Source organism: Scyliorhinus torazame, chromosome 9 (genome assembly GCF_047496885.1).
Source record: "Scyliorhinus torazame isolate Kashiwa2021f chromosome 9, sScyTor2.1, whole genome shotgun sequence".
NCBI lineage: Eukaryota > Metazoa > Chordata > Chondrichthyes > Carcharhiniformes > Scyliorhinidae > Scyliorhinus > Scyliorhinus torazame.
In genome coordinates, this window is record NC_092715.1 from 20,635,901 (window position 1) to 20,654,738 (window position 18,838).

Genomic DNA, 18,838 nt, shown 5'->3' on the forward strand with positions numbered 1-18,838 from the left:
ACCTTTCTGGCCTTATGGGCCCTAACACTTTGTCTAGGTGGATCCCAGATGGTACATCAAGAGTAGAGGTGGCCTGCCATGATTCCCACCCTGTGATCTGGGTCCCCATTGTCAGCCATCTTCTGGGGCGACCGGGCCTGGATGAGCCCAGCTACTGCTCGGCTCCAGGTGGCGTGGTGCTGCCCATGTGGTGCACCAGGTGACAGGGCAGGAGTGGAAGGTGAGATGCTGTGGTGTTCCGGCATGGGCCCCATCATCCCCCCTTCCTCGGGCTGCCCGACGGTGAGATGGGGTCGTGGGGCGAGGCACTCCCTCGGGAGTTCCTATCGCCACCTGACGTATTGGAGCACATGTGTGGTGCGCCAAGATAATGTCCCAGGAGCCTTTTCACTAAAGTGCCCACCTGTAGTGAGTGTCTCTGGGATGGTGGAGGGTGTTGGAGACTGCTGTGACGGGAAGTCAGTGTTATCCCTGCACCAGAGCTCCGGGGTCGATGACCCCTGTCCTCGGCTGTGTCGGTGCCGTCTTCGTCGCTGGTCAACACCTGGGGTTCCGGCTGTGGCTGGAGTCGGGGGCGGGGGGTGCCAGAAGGGCCCGCCCCCATCACCAGAGGCTCCTGCAGCACACAAGACAAGGCGCCTGCTTGCATCGCGGGTCGTGATGGAGTGGGGGTGTGGATGGCGTGGGGGTGAGGGTGGTGTGTGTGTGAGGGTGTGTGTGGGAGTGAGAGTGGTGTGAGTGTGAAGGTGGTGAGGGGGTGAGAGTGATGTGGGGATGGTGTTGTGGGGGGGTTGGAGAGGGGGTTGACACACATGTCACAGGGAACCCCCAGCTCAGCGGGGTCTCACTTCCTCGCACAATGTCAAACTACACCCCGGCAATTGCCCTTTCTTCAGGCCCACCGACTACGACCAGTGTCCTCTGCTCTGCGGCAGACAACTTTAAAGCCCTTCCACAATGCACAATCTAGACTCTAGCCTACAGCCACTCTCCTTAAAGCAGAAGCTGGCAGAGAATGAAAGAACAAACGGCACTATTCTCCCCCACCCCCCACGCCGGGTGGAAGAATCGCCGAGGCGTCGCGCAAATCAAGCCACGCCGCCCCGACCCCTGCACATCGGCTCCATTCGCACCGGGCCGCTCGGAGAGCCGGTGAGCGGCGATTCTCCGGCCCGGATGGGCCGAGCGCGAGCGGCCGCTACGACACGACAGGTTCCCGCCGGCGCTGTCCACCCCTGGTCGCTGCCGGCGGGAACTCTGCAGGAATGCTGGGGGGGGGGGCGGCCTGTGGGGAGGGGGGTAGGGGGGCTTTTTCATCGGGGTGGCCTCCGATGGGGTCTGGCCAGCGATCGGGGCCCACCAATCGGCGGGGCGGCCTCTCTCCCCCCCCCCCCAGGCCTACCTCCTTCCGCGTGTGGCCCCAGAACACCGGCTCCATGTTGGAGAGGGGCCGGCGTGCGTAAGACGTTCCCCGCGCATGCGCAGGATGGCATTTCCTCTTCCTTCACTCTTTTGACTTAACTATCAGTCGCTCAACATTTTATTCTAACACAAGCACAAGCAACACCAGCTCCTCTTTAACTGATAGCAGTGACTCTACTGCAATTACACATTAAGTGCCAGTCACTGGAAGGGGCGTTGAGGTTCAACTTGCAAACTTGAATGGTATCCAGGGTTTGAGAATAAACTGACCTGCTAGTTCCTGAATCTGGGAATCTTCAACCTCAAACAGCAGCTCATCATGAATCTGAGCTACTAACCTGGAACAGAGAGTTCAGGTAAGTTTAGACTGAAACAATTAGTCGTATATTTTATGAACATGGGTGTTCTAGATAGATGCAAAATCTGTTTAGCATTCTCTTTGAGCACGGTTATCCCACTGATATCTAATGTATTGATCTGAGATATCCCATACCTCACTGCCCAGTTTGCCTATTTCCTCACAAACAAGACAGGTGTAAGGAAGGTTTGAAAGGTAGCCTGAGCAAGTGTTTTCGAGGGCAATTGCTGAGTTGTAGTTCTGCAAGTGGGGTGGTTAGATGGTAATAATAATAATCTTTATTAGTGCCACAAGTAGGCTTACATTAAAACTGCAATGAAGTTACTGTGAAAAGCCCCCAGTCGCCACATTCCGGCACCTGTTCGGGTACACAGCGGGAGAATCCAGAATGTCCAAATCACCTAACAAGCACTTCTTTCGGGACTTGTGGGAGGAAACCGGAGCACCCGGAGGAAACCCACGCAGACACGGGGAGAATGTGCAGACTCCGCAAGACATTGACCTAAGCGGGAATCGAACCTGGGACCCTGGCACTGTGAAGCAACAGAGCTAAGCATTATGCTACCATGCCGGCCTAATTCATATGGATGATGGGAGGAGGTTTCCTGCAAGCACAATAGTCAATTCAGTAGGTCATTCAGGAAGATACCCAATTTCTCGATGTAAACAAATGCTGTTCAGCTGAACTCTGTCAGGTGGTGAGACGAGAGAAGCTGGGATCGTTCTTAAAGCAGAGAATAATAAGGAGAGATTTAAGAGGTGGTTTGAAAATGAGTCAGGTGATAATCGGGTGAATAAGGAGAAAGGGTTTTCACTGGCAGAAGGGTCAGTAATCAGAGGAAATAGGTTTTTAAATAATTGACTGAATAACCTGAGACAAGATGAGGATGATGTACCTTCAATTCACCGAGAGGCAGAGAGAGCGAGTGAACATTAGACTTTATTAGTCATGAACTTGCCTAGCCAGAGTTGGCTGTACAGATGAATGCCGCCAATAGGCGGCCGGTCTATAGATGGCCCCGGTGAAGGCGGAGCCCACCGGGGTTACAGTACAGTACATGGAAGCAGCTTGTATCACCACTTCCAGGTCATAGATCAGGTTACAGTATCATGCATGCATTAGGTGAATACATTCACCACAGAGGAGAAGTGTTTTTATACCGTGAATTGTTCCGATCTGGAATGTGCTGCCTTAAAGAGCGATGGAAGCAGGTTAACCCTCCTGTAAAATCCTAGAATTGGCACATTGAGGAATCAAGTACTCTTTGACTGATTGCAGAGTTTTTGCCCCCGACTGTGCTACTTGGAGCCCAACTTACCCTCAGAACTCTCTTTGTACTCACTGGCTCTAAACTCCACTTAACAGTACTTTCTTTGCCTATGTCGACCGCGTATGTTTTAAGTTATGAAGTAACTTGAGTATAGGTGAAAAGAAGAGGCATGTTGTCGAAGCTTTGCATCTTGCACTCATCAGGACAGACACAAGAATGCCAAATTTCCTTTTGCCTGCAGAGAACATGTCCTTGTGTATTAATACATGCGGCTTCTCGCAAGCAGGCGTGAGCCACATTGTGAGCCCAACTGATAATGTTAAACTTTTTTAGTGTAATTCTCGGCACACTCAGGATTGTTCGGCAAGTGCTGTCCAACCGCCGAAAGACACCCAACGTTAAACATTATGGGCTGGATTCTCACAAAATGGGGCTATGCCCCACGCCGGTGTAATAACGCTGGTGTTGCACTCCGGAGTTTCCTCAAAAAAATATAAACCTTCAGGGGGCTGACAGGGCCCTGGAGTAATTCACGCAGCTTCAACTGCGGGTACATGCCCCCGCACTTCCGTTTTTAGGCCCCCCCGATCGGCCGCGCGCCCTTGCATCAGACCGGCCCGATCTGTCCCCCGGCCAACCATAAGGCTCCCCCCCCCCACCATGCCCGATCCCCCCACCCCCCACCAGGCTGGTTAGAACCACGGCATCAAGAACTCAGCCAGCTGGGAGCAGAGGATCGCTGGACGAGCCTCTAGCAATGGCACCCCCGGCCGGACCCCCTCTTGGGTCCCGGAGGATCGCCGGATCGGCGCCAGGCCCGCACGGGGCTGCGCAGAATCCAACCCTATGTTCTGAGTTTTGCAAAACGGGCTGGTTGAGTACGGTCAGTTGGGTTTAACATCATGCTGGAAATTGCTGTCGATGAGCTGACACAGTTGTGAGCAGCCTGTTCATTCAATGGGTGGCCACTTATGTGCTTAAAGGAAAGTTGTTAGAGAACATTCCAGTTATTGCTCATTGCACAAAGGAGCACTTTCTGATATCAGTCCTCAACTTATCATTTTAGATAGTTTATGCCCTGTTCCACGTGTTCAACATTGAATTGATGTTCAGTATTAATCCCCATTCCACAGAGTATCTTATATTCTTTTACTTTGCATATATTGGCCTTGGATGGGCTGCAGGATAGATTCACCAGAATGATACTGGTACTAAAAAGGGTTTAATTAATGAGGGCTGGTTATATAGCTGAGACTTGTATTCCCTCATTTAGAAAAGATTAAGAAGATTTTTGTTGGGCTGGGTGTCAATTAAATGATAGAACAGACTTGAGGGGCCAAATGAAGAGGTTCAATGAAGACTGCAGTAGAGCAACATCAGGTATATCGAAAAATGAGGTGTCAACCTGGTGAAGCTACAATTCAGGACTACAAAGAACAAAGAAAAGTACAGCACAGGAACAGGCCCTTCGGCCCTCCAAGCCTGTGCCGACCATGCTGCCCGTCTAAACTAAAACCTTCTACACTTCCTAGGTCCGTATCCGGACTACTTGTGTTGCCAAACAGCATAAGCAGCAAGTAATAGACAGAGCTAAGCAATTCCACAACCAACACGTCAGATCGAAGCTCTGCAGTCCTGCCACATCCAGCCGTGAATGGTGGTGGACAATTAAACACACTGGAGGAGGAGGCTCCATAAATATCCCCATCCTCAATGATGGAGGTGCCCAGCACATCAGTGCAAAAAACAAGGTTGAAGCATTCGCAACAATCTTCAGCCAGAAGTGCCGAGTGGATGATCCATCTCGGTCTCCTCCGGAGGTCCCCAGCATCACAGATGTCGGTCTTCAGCCAATACGATTCACTCCACGTGACATCAAGAAATGGCTGAAGGCACTGGATACTGCAAAGACTGTGGGCCCTGACAATATTCCGGCAATAGTACTGAAGACTTGTGATCCAGAACTTGCCGCATCCCTAGCCAGCTGTTCCAGAACAGCTACAACACTGACATCTACCCGGCAATGTGGAAAATTGCCCAGGTGTGTCCTGTACACAAGGAACAGGTCAAATCCAACCCAACCAATTAGCGTCCTATCAGTCTGCTCTCCATCATCAGCAAAGTGATGGAAGGAGTCATCAACATTGCTATATAGCGGCACTCACTCAGCAATATCCTGCTCACGGACACTCAGCTCCTGACTTCATTATAGCTTTGATTCAAACATTCTATGGGAAGCAAGAGATGAAATTGCAGAGCCGTTGGCAATGATCTTTTCGTCCTCACTGTCAACAGGGGTGGTACCAGGGGATTGGAGAATGGCGAATGTCGTGCCCCTGTTCAAAAAAGGGACTAGGGATAACCCTGGGAATTACAGGCCAGTTAGTCTTACTTCGGTGGAAGGCAAAGTCATGGAAAGGGTACTGAAGGATAGGATTTCTGAGCATCTGGAAAGACACTGCTTGATTAGGGAGAGTCAGCACGGATTTGTGAGGGGTAGGTCTTGCCTTACAAGTCTTATTGAATTCTTTGAGGAGGTGACCAAGCATGTGGATGAAGGTAAAGCAGTGGATGTAATGTACATGGATTTTAGTAAGGCATTTGATAAGGTTCCCCATGGTAGGCTTCTTCAGAAAGTAAGGAGGCATGGGATAGTCGGAAATTTGGCCAGTTGGATAACGAACTGGCTAACCGATAGAAGTCAGAGAGTGGTGGTGGATGGCAAATATTCAGCCTGGATCCGAGTTACCAGTGGCGTACCGCAGGGATCAGTTCTGGGTCCTCTGCTGTTTGTGATTTTCATTAATGACTTGGATGAGGGAGTTGAAGGGTGTGTCAGTAAATTTGCAGACGATACAAAGATTGGTGGAGTTGTGGATAGTGAGGAGGGCTGTTGTCAGCTGCAAAGAGACATAGATAGGATGCAGAGCTGGGCTGAGAAGTGGCAGATGGAGTTTAACCCTGAAAAGTGTGAGGTTGTCCATTTCCGAAGGACAAATATGAATGCGGAATTCAGGGTTAATGGTAGAGTTCTTGGCAATGTGGAGGAGCAGAGAGATCTTGGGTCTATGTTCATACATCTTTGAAAGTTGCCACTCAAGTGGATAGAGCTGTGAAGAAGGCCTATGGTGTGCTAGCGTTCATTAACAGAGGGATTGAATTTAAGAGCCGTGAGGTGATCATGCAGCTGTACAAAACTTTGGTACGGCCACATTTGGAGTACTGTGTACAGTTCCGGTCGCCTCATTTTAGGAAGGATGTGGAAGCTTTGGAAAAGGTGCAAAGGAGATTTACCAGGATGTTGCCTGGAATGGAGAGTAGATCTTACGAGGAAAGGTTGAGGGTGCTAGGCCTTTTCTCATTAGAACGGAGAAGGATGAGGGGCGACTTGATAGAGGTTTATAAGATGATATGGGGAATAGATAGAGTAGACAGTCAGAGACTTTTTCCCCAGGTGGAACAAACCATTACAAGGATGAGGTTATAAATTTAAGGTGAATGGTGGAAGATATAGGGGGGATGTCAGAGGTAGGTTCTTTACCCAGAGAGTAGTGGGGGCATGGAATGCACTGCCTGTGGAAGTAGTTGAGTCGGAAACATTAGGGACCTTCAAGCAGCTATTGGATAGGTACATGGATTATGGTAGAATGATATAGTGTAGATTAATTTGTTCTTAAGGGCAGCACGGTAGCATTGTGGATAGCACAATTGCTTCACAGCTCCAGGGTCCCAGGTTCGATTCCGGCTTGGGTCACTGTCTGTGCGGAGTCTGCACATCCTCCCCGTGTGTGCGTGGGTTTCCTCCGGGTGCTCCGGTTTCCTCCCACAGTCCAAAGATGTGCAGGTTAGGTGGATTGGCCATGATAAATTGCCCTTAGTGTCCAAAATTGCCCTTAGTGTTGGGTGGAGGTGCTGACCTTGGGTAGGGTGCTCTTTCCAAGAGCTGGTGCAGACTCAGTGGGCCAAATGGCCTCCTTCTGCACTGTAAATTCTATGATAATCTATGATTAATCTGGGACAAAGGTTCGGCACAACATGGTAGGCCGAAGGGCCTGCTCTGTGCTGTATTTTTCTATGCTCTATGTTCTATGATGGGTCGAATGGCCTCTTTATGTTCTGTCACTCTTTTCTGATTGTATGACTATTTTTTAAAGGACAGACGGGGGCTATTTCTGTCAGGTTGGTTTGCTGATTCAGACAGACATCAAGGTCAAAGCGGTCTAAGTCCAGAAGACAAGAGAGGAACGCTGCAATAAACCCCAGGCAAACCTTTAGAGTCTCGAACTGGCGGAACCCTTGTTCAATCTGCCCACATTAAGGCCAGTACCTCACAAAATCTCAGATTCAAACCTGCTCGGAGGAGGGGGAAGGGGGTGGGGGGGGGGGGGGGGGGGGACATGACTGGTATCTGACAGGTGTCTAGGCGCATCTCAAATAACTGCTGCCTCAGTCTGCGGAGCTCCCTGAGAGAGGCTGAGAGCCTCAGGAGGTCAGAAATGACATTTTTCCAAATAGCAACATTTGCAGGTGTCTCTCGGCCCACCTGTGTACCACAAGGATAACCTTTAGGAATGAGAAACACTGTTGGTACATGAATATGCAGCATGTTTGAGAAGGGAGAGGTACCACTGAGTCATAGCTGACAGAACGGAGGTCTAGTGAGAGTGGGTCGCAGAGAACTGTGAGCTCTATTTTTATACCGATGACCCTAAGATCCTTTGAACAATATGACCTTTCCAGCTCACTTGTAGCATCTGACATAAGAAGTTAGTTTCAAACACTCTTCAAATGCCAACTGCCAACCTTAATAGTTGAAGGCTGGGAAGATGCTGATCTGCATCGGTCTCGTCCAGGTTACTGGGCGTGACGTCAGTGTCTTTCGGAACGTTCAGCAAAGCAGCCGTCATTCCGTATCCAGCTTACTCTTCTCTTTATCTTCCCCGAGCAGTTGTTAGTTTGATTGAAAGGGCTGCCCAAGTAATTGAATTCTGTCACATTTTTGCTTCCCAAACCAGAAGGTACATCAATTCTTCTTGTTATCTTCAGCCACTCTTTGGAAAGCACGAGCGAGTCATTCTGCACGTTCGATCAGCTGCTTTGACTCTCTTAATTTCGGGACATCCTCAACTTTAAGTTCAATATCACCAGCGAATGGAAGCGTGTTAATGATTTGTCAGATATGGAAAGGCTAAACAGTAAATTCCATATATAATCTCGTAGAATGCATGGCAGATTCAGGGTCATGAGCTTTGCCCAAATATACCGTAGTGTAGAAAGACACATGCTGCCCTGACACCATCAGTACTCTCCTCTCTTGTCACCTTGGGAAAACTCTGCAATAGAATTTACAGGGCATTCAGCCAAATGGGTCGATAGTGGTGACTATGCTCCACACGAGCCTCCTCTCATCCCACTTCATCTCACTCTGCATATTTTCTTTATTCCTTTCTCTCTCGTGCAGAAAAGAGCATGAGAAGAGCGGAGACACCGGACAAAAGAGCACGTGGAGGGATGAGGCACGGCATAAAAGAGCATGACGAGAGCAGATTAGGGGCTGGTTTAGCACAGGGCTAAATCGCTGGCTTTGAAAGCAGACCAAGGCAGGCCAGCAGCACGGTTCAATTCCCGTAACAGCCTCCCCGAACAGGCACCGGAACGTGGCGACTAGGGGCTTTTCACAGTAACTTCATTTGAAGCCTACTTGTGACAATAAGCCATTTTCATTTCATAGCCATCTCGTTTAGCACTTTGGGGCGCATTCCATCAGGGCCAGGAGACTTGTCTACCTTTAGCCCCATTAGCTTGCCCATTACTACCTCCTTAGTGATTACAATTGTCTCACGGTCCTTACCTGTCATAGCCTCATTTCCATCACTCAAAATGTTCGTTCTGTTCTCACTCCACCAATACTGTCAGACCCTTTGAGATTTTCCAGCATTTTCTGTTTCTGTTCCGAATTTGTGTTTCTTGATTTAATGTAAATACAGAATATCTTACCTTCCTAATCCACTTTCTTCTTGAATTCTCAGCCAAAGGCATGTCCAAACCACAGCGCCATGATCTCCACCAAGGGTATGGCAATGAGATGTGCCAAATCCATTAGAACAGGGATCAAACGCCATGCTGTTGCCACCAAGCTGACCCAGACCAGCCGTCCAGGTTTCTGTGGTAAGATACACTTCTACATGCCTATTGGAGCCTATTGACGCCAATTCCTTTCCCTGACACGGCGGCTGACCAGGCACCTCTCCCACTCTTACCACCTGCCACATGTTGAAAGGATCTACAAGTTGATTCTCAATCTGAATGGCTACGTTATGAACTCGCCTTCCTTGGGCATCAAGTCCTGGAGTGGGACTCGAACCCAGAGCTTGTGGCTTGGAAGCAGAGGTGCTATCTGGGTTCAAGTCCCACTGCACCGCAAGAACTCCTTTTTTACCCCACCCTGCCAACTGCAATAAAGAGGCAATAGCTCACCCATCCCTGACAAACCTGTCCTTTTTCTCATCCCTACCAGTGCCAATCATGAACTGATAACTGGGGCTGGATTCCCCGCCGGCGGGATGCTCCATTTTTCCGGCAGTCTGGGAGTTTTCCGACGGCGTGGGGCCGCCCCACAATGGGGAACCCATTGACTGGCCGACGTAACGGAGCATCCCACCGGCGGGGTGAAACGGAAATGTGGTGCTGCGGGACGGAGAATCCAGCCCCTGGTATGTGAAGAGAGTCGGGCGATGACCATCTCGTGGATTTTCCCTCTTCCTTTCGGACTGTGGCTGCCCTGGTGTTTACCGACTACGGATGGAATTTAATGGGTCCCTCGGGAGTAAGTGGGCAGTGGTGGGGATGGGGATTTTGAGAATTAGGAGGGGAAATGGAGTGTGGAGTGTCGGTCACTTTCCTGGTGCAATGGAATTCAGAGGCACGGGTAATAAAGACTGGCCGGGCCAGTGGTGCCCACATCCCATAAATTTATTTTTAAAAAGGCCAATGAAGGGATTTTACCAGCAGTGGGAAGGTGGGGGGAGCTCTGCTGCATGAGGAAATCAACCAGTGAAACCTTGCAGCCGAGCGAGAAAATTAGATTTCTCAATATTTTTTTCAATATCAGTGTCATATACTGTGCAACAAGCTTGTGTACGGGTGTGACTGGTATAATCAACTGAAGACAGACTGCAAGGGTCAAATTATCAATAAGGGATACTTGTGAAGGCAAGTGGTTGAAGTGGAACTGAATGGAGCAAAGATGGAGTACAGGGGGCAGCATGAATAAGAATTTATATTAGGCAGATAAGGGAAGCAATTTAAAGTTCACTTGTATTTAAAAAGAAACATATACAATTGGGAGATGGCAAGTGGATGAGGCAAAGTAGTATGTTTACATTTATGACAATAGAGTAGACATCGAGGAGATTGGTAAATTCCAGGAAGGGGAACTTCTGAAGAACTGTAGAAATAATAGAAATACCAAAGAAAAAAACATATTTAAAGAGGAATTGAAGACTTGTTTGTGGCTATGCGATCTTGACAAGACAGCATGTGCTAGAGACAAACTTGTGAAAACCAGCTGCTGCTACTTTTACAGAAATGTGGTTTGGTCTTCAAAGCTTTTGAGACAAGCTGTGGCTTCTCAAGTATCGAATGAAAGAGGAGGAAAAAAACCTGTGTAAGATTTCCCCTACAGCAGCAGTGCATTTTGTAGTAATAATACGAAATTTTTTATAGATTAAAAATCTATGAGGACTGTTGCCATCAAAAGGGGGTTTAGCTCTAAATTTACCGATGAGAAAATCTTTTAGGAAATGTTTGTAGAAGTACTGTAAACAATGTAAAGATGTTCTTAAGTTTTTGTAACTTTTTTATTTAGTTTAATAACTGTTTAAATTTAATATTTCAAATCTTCACAAGTGGTCTGAAATTTACCTCTTTTAGCTTCAGATAACTCCTCATAATATACAAATTGCAAATTGTTGTGGTAGCTTGTTCAAGTTTCCCTTTGGAATTTGGACAACTTGGCACTTACCATGTGCTGTATCATCACAGACGCCCGTGCGGGCTCAGGGGTTGGGGGGGGGGGAACACTGATTGGACACTTTGTAGCCCATGAAGGGCACTTACCCCCACCAATGGCAATGGCTGCCCCTGCGCAAATACCCTCACCAATAGCTCACCCACCCCTGACAGACCTGCCTGACAAGCTTCAGCAACTCCAAACCCTCTCATCCTGATTCCTTGGTGGCGTCCATGTCCATGATGCTGTTGTTGGATGGTTGTAGTTCCAACACTGATCACTGTTCCAGATGGCACTATTGAGACTGAAGAGGCTCCGGCCCTCCAACAGGTGGGATCACCACCTTTAAAGGGATGGGAGAACCGACACCAGACATTTAAGTACCCGATGGCCACAGAATTGGATTGGGGCTCCATGATGATCTGCCATCCTTACCTTCCGGGCGTGTGTGACTCCAGACCCACAGTATTGTGGCAGACTCTTAACTGCCCTCTGAAATGGCCCAGCAAGCCACTCCATTCAAGGCCAACCAGAGATGGGCAACAAATGCTGGCCTTGCCAGAGATATCCAATCCCATGAAAGAATAAAGAAAAAACATTGGCTACTGTAATTACGTAGCTTATTACAGAGTGAATAATGGTCGAGGTAAAGGGTCTTTTCTCAGCTGGGTTTCAAGCAAATTGTTCAGCTGGTTCTGCTGCATTCAGATTGTCAGAGAAAAAAGAAAGACAGAAAGAATGTCATTGTTATAGTGCCTTTCACAAGCTAAGAACTTTTGTTTTATTCTTTCAGAGGATGTGAGCGTCACTGGCAAGGCCAATATTTGTTGTCCATCACTAATTGCCCTTCAGAAGGTGGTGGCAAACTCCTTAAAGCTCTTTACGTCCCATGTCTGATCAAAAGGATGGTACCTCGACACTGCAGCATAGAACATAGAACATACAGTGCAGAAGGAGGCCATTCAGCCCATCGAGTCTGCACCCACCCACTTAAGCCCTCATTCCCCATAACCCAATAACCCTCCGAACCTATTTGGACACTAAGGGCAAGTTAGCATGGCCAATCCATCTAACCTGCACATCTTTGGACTGTGGGAGGAAACCAGAGCACACGGACGAAGCCCACGCAGGAACAAGGAGAACGTGCAGAGTCCACGCAGACAGTGACCCAGCGGGGAATCGAACCTGGGACCCTGGTGCTGTGAAGTCACAGTGCTATCCACTGTGCTACCGTGCTGCCCACAAGTACTCCCTCAGTAGCACTCCCTCAGTACTACACTGGTATGTCCCCCTGGATTACATGCCTGATGTAGGTCTTAAACCCAAGACTTTCCAGTTCAGAGGTGAGATTCTTACCCACTGAGCTAAGCACATAGAGAAAAGTATCCCTGAACCTAGCGACAGTGGAGGGCAGCCTTGCCTAACACCCAAGAATACCATTCATATATTTGAGCTGTGCAATACATGGTGAAGGAGTCACCATACAGCAGAGCAACCTTCATCAAAATGAGTAAAAACTGGCAATAAATGAAGATGTGAAGAGATAAAAGCAGTGCTTCTCAAAGTGTGAAATTACCAACTTTAAGTGTGACCTGTGGCAGTTGTGGGATCCAAGCTCAAATGTCCTTGAATTTGGTGACATTTGTGATATATGCTGTTGATTAAATGGAAAATGTGCAAAACTTTTATAGTTTGGCTATTTCTGTTATTCTCCTTGTCACAGCTGATAAGAGTTCTTTGCGCTGCATTACCATCAGACCATAAGACATAGGAGTGGAAGTAAGGCCATTCGGCCCATCGAGTCCACTCCACCATTCAATCATGGCTGATTTCAACTCCATTTACCCGCTCTCTCTCCATAGCCCTTAATTCCTCGAGAAATCAAGAATTTATCAACTTCTGTCTTAAAGACACTCAACGTCCCGGCCTCCACCGCCCTCTGTGGCAATGAATTCCACAGACCCACCACTCTCTGGCTGAAGAAATTTCTCCTCATCTCTGTTCTAAAGTGACTCCCTTTTATTCTAAGGCTGTGCCCCCGGGTCCTAGTCTCCCCTGCTAATGGAAACAACTTCCCTACATCCACCCTATCTAAGCCATTCATTATCTTGTAAGTTTCTATTAGATCTCCCCTCAACCTCCTAAACTCCAATGAATATAATCCCAGGATCCTCATTGTTCATCGTATGTTAGGCCTACCATTCCTGGGATCATCCGTGTGAATCTCCGCTGGACCCGCTCCAGTGCCAGTATGTCCTTCCTGAGGTGTGGGGCCAAAAATTGCTCACAGTATTCTAAATGAGGCCTAACTAATGCTTTATAAAGCTTCAGAAGTACATCCCTGCTTTTATATTCCAAGCTTCTTGAGATGAATGACAACATTGCATTTGCTTTCTTAATTACGGACTCAACCTGCAAGTTTACCTTTAGAGAATCCTGGACTAGGACTCCCAAGTCCCTTTGCACTTCAGCATTATGAATTTTGTCACCGTTTAGAAAATAGTCCATGCCTCTATTCATTTTTCCAAAGTGCAAGACTTCGCACTTGCCCACGTTGAATTTCATCAGTCATTTCTTGGACCACTCTCCAAAACTGTCTAAATCTTTCTGCAGCCGCCCCACCTCCTCCATACTACCTGCCCCTCCACCTATCTTTGTATCATCGACAAACTTAGCCAGAATGCCCTCAGTCCCGTCATCTAGATCGTTAATATATAAAGAGAACAGCTGTGGCCCCAACACTGAACCCTGCGGGACACCACTCGTCACCGGTTGCCATTCCGAAAAAGAACCTTTTATCCCAACTCTCTGCCTTCTGCCTGACAGCCAGTCGTCAATCCATGTTAGTACCTTGCCTCGAATACCATGGGCCCTTATTTTACTCAGCAGTCTCCCGTGAGGCACCTTATCAAAGGCCTTTTGGAAGTCAAGATAGATAACATCCATTGGCTCTCCTTGGTCTAACCTATTTGTTATCTCTTCAAAGAACTCTAACAGGTTTGTCAGGCAAGACCTCCCCTTACTAAATCCATGCTGACTTGTCCTAATCCGACCCTGCACTTCCAAGAATTTAGAAATCTCATCCTTAACAATGGATTCTAGAATCTTGCCAACAACCGAGGTTAGGCTAATTGGCCTATAATTTTCCATCTTTTTCCTTGTTCCCTTCTTGAACAGGGGGGTTACAACAGCGATTTTCCAATCCTCTGGTACTTTCCCTGACTCCAGTGACTTTTGAAACATCATCACCAACGCCTCCACTATTTCTTCAGCTATCTCCTTTAGAACTCTAGGATGTAGCCCATCTGGGCCCGGAGATTTATCAATTTTTAGACCTCTTAGTTTCTCTAGCACTTTCTCCTTTGTGATGGCTACCATATTCAACTCTGTCCCCTGACTCTCCGGAATTGTTGGGATATTACTCATGTCTTCTACTGTGAAGACAGGCAAAGTACTTATTCAGTTCCTCGGCTATTTCCTTGTCTCCCATCACAAAATTACCAGCGTCATTTTGGAGCGGCCCAATGTCAACTTTTGCCTCCCGTTTGTTTTTAATGTATTTAAAGAAACTTTTACTATCATTCCTAATGTTACTGGCTAGCCTACCTTCAAATTTGATCCTCTCTTTCCTTATCTCTCTCTTTTATATCCTCTGTTTGTTTTTGTAGCCTTCCCAATCTTCTGACTTCCCACTACTCTTTGCCACATTATAGGCTTTCTCTTTTGCTTTGATGCATTCCCTAACTTCCTTTGTCAGCCATGGCTGCCTAATCCCCCCTCTGATAACCTTTCTTTTCTTTGGGATGAACCTCTGTACTGTGTCCTCAATTACTCCCAGAAACTCCTGCCATTGCTGTTCTACTGTCTTTCCCACTAGGCTCTGCTCCCAGTCGATTTTGTCAGTTCCTCCCTCATGCCCCTGTAGTTACCTTTATTTAACTGTAACACCTTTACATCTGATTCTACCTTCTTTCTTTCAAATTGGAGATTGAATTCCACCATATTATGATCACTGCCTCCTAAGTGCTCTCTTACTTTAAGATCTTTAATCAAGTCTGGCTCATTACATAACACTAAGTCCAGAATGGCCTGTCCCCTCGTGGGCTCCATCACAAGCTGTTCCAAAAAGCCCTCCTGTAAACATTCAATGAATTCCCTTTCCTTGGGTCCACTGGCAGTATTATTTACCCAGTCCAGCTACATATTAAAGTCCCCCATGATCACTGTGACCTTGCCTTTCTGACATGCATTTTCTATTTCGTGGTGCATCTTGTGCCCCTGGTCCTGACCACTGTTAGGAGGCCTGTACATAACTCCCATTATGTTTTTTTTGCCTTTGTGGTTCCTCAACCCTACCCACACAGACTCCACATCATCCGACCCCATGTCGTTTAGTGCTATTGATTTAATTTCATTCCTAATTAACAAGGCAACCCCCCCCCCTCTGCCCACCTCTCTGTCTTTTCGATAGGTTGTGAATCCCTGGATGTTTAAATGCCAGTCCTGAACCCCCTGCAACCATGTCTCTGCGATGCCTACCACATCATACCTGCCAGTCACAATCTGGGCCACAAGCTCCTCTACCTTGTTCCGTACACTGCGCACATTTAAATATAGCACCTTTAATTCTCTATTGGCCGTCCCTTTTTGTTTTCTTAGTGTGGTGGACCTTGGTTTACTGAGCCTTTCCATACACTGTGTCATATTTTGTGGGATGGGGACTATTGTAACCTCTCCTGAGTTCTGTCTTTTCGTGCTTTTTTGTATTCCTAAGCAGCTACGCTTCCCACTGATTACTTCACCTCTTGGTTCCCTGAATTTCCCTTCCCCCCCAATCTTTAGTTTAAAGTCCTATTGACCACCCTATTTACTCTTTTCGCCAGAACACTGGTCCCAGCTCGGTTCAGGTGGAGGCCATCCCAACGGTATAGGTCCCCCCTGTCCCAAAACTGATGCCAGTGTCCCATGAAAAGGAACCCCTCATTCCCACACCACTCTTTCAGCCACGTGTTAACTTCCCTTATTCTTGCCTCCCTATGCCAATTTGCACGTGGCTCGGGCAGTAATCAGGAGATTATGACCCTTGAGGACCAGTTTTTTAATTTGAATCCTAGCTCTTTATAATCTCTAAACAGGTCCTCTTTCCTAGACTTGCCTATGTTGTTGGTACCGACATGGACCACAACAACTGGACCCTCCCCCTCCCTCTCCAGTATCCTTTCAAGCCGGTCAGAGATGTCCCGCACCCTAGCACCGGGCAGGCAACATACCATACGGGACTCTTTATCCTACTCACAAAGGATACTATCTATCCCCCTGATAATAGAATCCCCTACAACTACAACTAGCCTATTTACTCCCTCCCCTTGAATGGCCTGCTGAACCATGGTGCCTTGGTCAGCTGACTCATCCTTCCTGCAACCCTGTTCGCCATCCACACAGGGAGCAAGTGCCTCATACCTGTTGGACAGGGTCAAGGGCTGAGGCTCCTGAGTTCCTGACTGCTGGTTCCCTTTACCTGCCTGACTTGCAGTCACACCCTGCTGTCCCTGGCCACTAGCAGGATTTAAACTACTTACTCTGATAGGTGTGACTGCCTCCTGAAACACAGTGTCCAGGTAAGTCTCCCCCTCCCGGATGTGCCTCAGTGTTTGAAGCTCAGACTCCAGCTCATCAACTCTGAGCCGGAGCTCTTCGAGCAGCCAACACTTACTGCAGATGTGGTCGCTGCAGCTCGCAATGGGATCTGCCAGCTCCCACATCAAGCAGCTCAAGCACATCACCTGACCAGCCATCACTAATTAATTAATTTAATTTAAGTTTATGGTGGGGGCAGCTTCAGCCAATCAGACACTACCCTGCACTTTTAACTGAAAAACAGCACAATTAGATTAACCACTTACCTTTCCTGGTTACCTCACTGCACCAAACTAGCAAATTCTCACTGTCTGTATCTCTCTCACTCCGGCTGTGTCTCCTTGACCTGCGCAATGCTAATAATATAATATAATAATGCTAATAATAATATAATATGGCACTTACCTCACACCAATGGATCTTATTATTAGGTTAGAGGAGGAGGGTGGGTGGGAGACACTACACGTGTAGTGTCTCGGGTTTCCTCTCCACCAGAATTTATTGGGGGGGGGGCGGCGCCTTCCCAGAAGTCCGCGGGTCGAAAAAAATAAAACAGAAAAGAAGTGGGGTTTTTTTAAAAGGAGAAACTTACCTCCCAGAAATCACTTGCGCACCGCTCCCGCTGAAATCGACTGGCCTGCTCCTGTGAAGGTAAGTGTTTTTAAAGGAGGAACTTACCTCCCAGAAATCACTTGCGCACCGCTCCCGCTGAAATCGACTGGCCTGCTCCTGTGAAGGTAAGTGTTTTTAAAGGAGAAACTTACCTCCCAGAAATCACTTGCGCACCGCTCCCGCTGAAATCGACTGGCCTGCTCCTGTGAAGGTAAGCGTTTTTAAAGGAGAAACTTACCTCCCAGAAATCATTTGCGCACCGCTCCCGCTGAAATCGACTGGCCTGCTCCTGTGAAGGTAAGCGTTTTTAAAGGAGAAACTTACCTCCCAGAAATCACTTGCGCACCGCTCCCGCTGAAATCGACTGGCCTGCTCCTGTGAAGGTAAGCGTTTTTAAAGGAGAAACTTACCTCCCAGAAATCACTTGCGCACCGCTCCCGCTGAACTCCCGCCCATTACAATGGGCATCAAGGAAGTGTTTACAATGCAAGGGAAACACATTCCTTCCATGTCCCCAGGGGAGTGCGGACTGCTGCTGTCTGCACTTTCTTTCATATTCTTTAACGGGGTGGCAGCGTCACGAGCAAGGGCAGCATTTGGTACATTTAGGGAGGCACCAATTAAGCTAACACACAAGACAATATTAGCAAAAAGAAGAACGTCCCGAATTGGAGATAACCTTATATCGTGGAGCAGTAATTGGCTGAGATTGGAGATGGAGAGTAGGGATAAAGGAATTGTACTCTGATTGGCATGATGTGACAAGTGATGTTTCACAGGGATTGTACTGATGTCTCAGCTTTTCTTTCGGCAGAATAAAGGTTTCTCTGATTATGTTTCTCCTTGGCCGGTGCAAAGGTGAGCATATGTCCATAGTGTATTTAGTGAAAGAACAATAGGGGGGGGGGGGGGGGGGCGGGGGCGTTAGCATCCAGTCCTCTGCACACGGTTTACATACGGTTGAGTGTACATGATCAGCAAATTATTAATGAATGTCGGGGAAGCAGGCACAGTGATAGATAAATGGTGTTGTTCGAGGCTGGGGAAGAATTCTGAATGAAAGGAAGGCAAAAGGCTACTTTGTCACCACATCCACCACTTTAATACCAGGTTCACCCTGGTACCAGTGTGAGTCATAGAGTCATTGAGGTTTACCGCATGAAAAGAGGCCCTTTGGCCCAACTTGTCCATGCCGCCCAGTTTTTACAATTAAGCTAGTCCCAATTGCCCACATATAATAATAATAATAGCTTAATGTCACAAGTAGGCTTCAATGAAGTTACTGTGAAAAGCCCCTAGGCGCCACATTCCGGCGCCTGTTCGGGGAGGCTGTTACGGGAATTGAACCGTGCTGCTGGCCTTGTTCTACATTACAAGCCAGCTGTTTAGCCCACTGTGCTAAACCTTTGTCCTAAACATTTGTCCCATATCCCTCTCTACCCATCTTACCCATATAACTGTCCAATTGCTTGTGAGTGTTCTCCAGTATACACTGCAACAACTCACCAAGACGTCATCAGCAGCACA

The 18,838-nt window shown here is 47.8% G+C and overlaps 1 protein-coding gene across 1 annotated transcript in view; it reads right to left on the reverse strand.

Moving 5' to 3' along the window:
• Nucleotides 1-18,838, reverse strand: part of poln (polymerase (DNA directed) nu) — a 459,972-nt gene that overhangs the window by 4,021 nt on the left and 437,113 nt on the right. Inside the window, exon 15 of the mRNA XM_072517547.1 lies at nucleotides 1,693-1,760. Within this exon, the coding sequence (XP_072373648.1) occupies nucleotides 1,693-1,760 (68 nt within the window). The remainder of the gene's footprint in view (nucleotides 1-1,692; nucleotides 1,761-18,838) is intronic.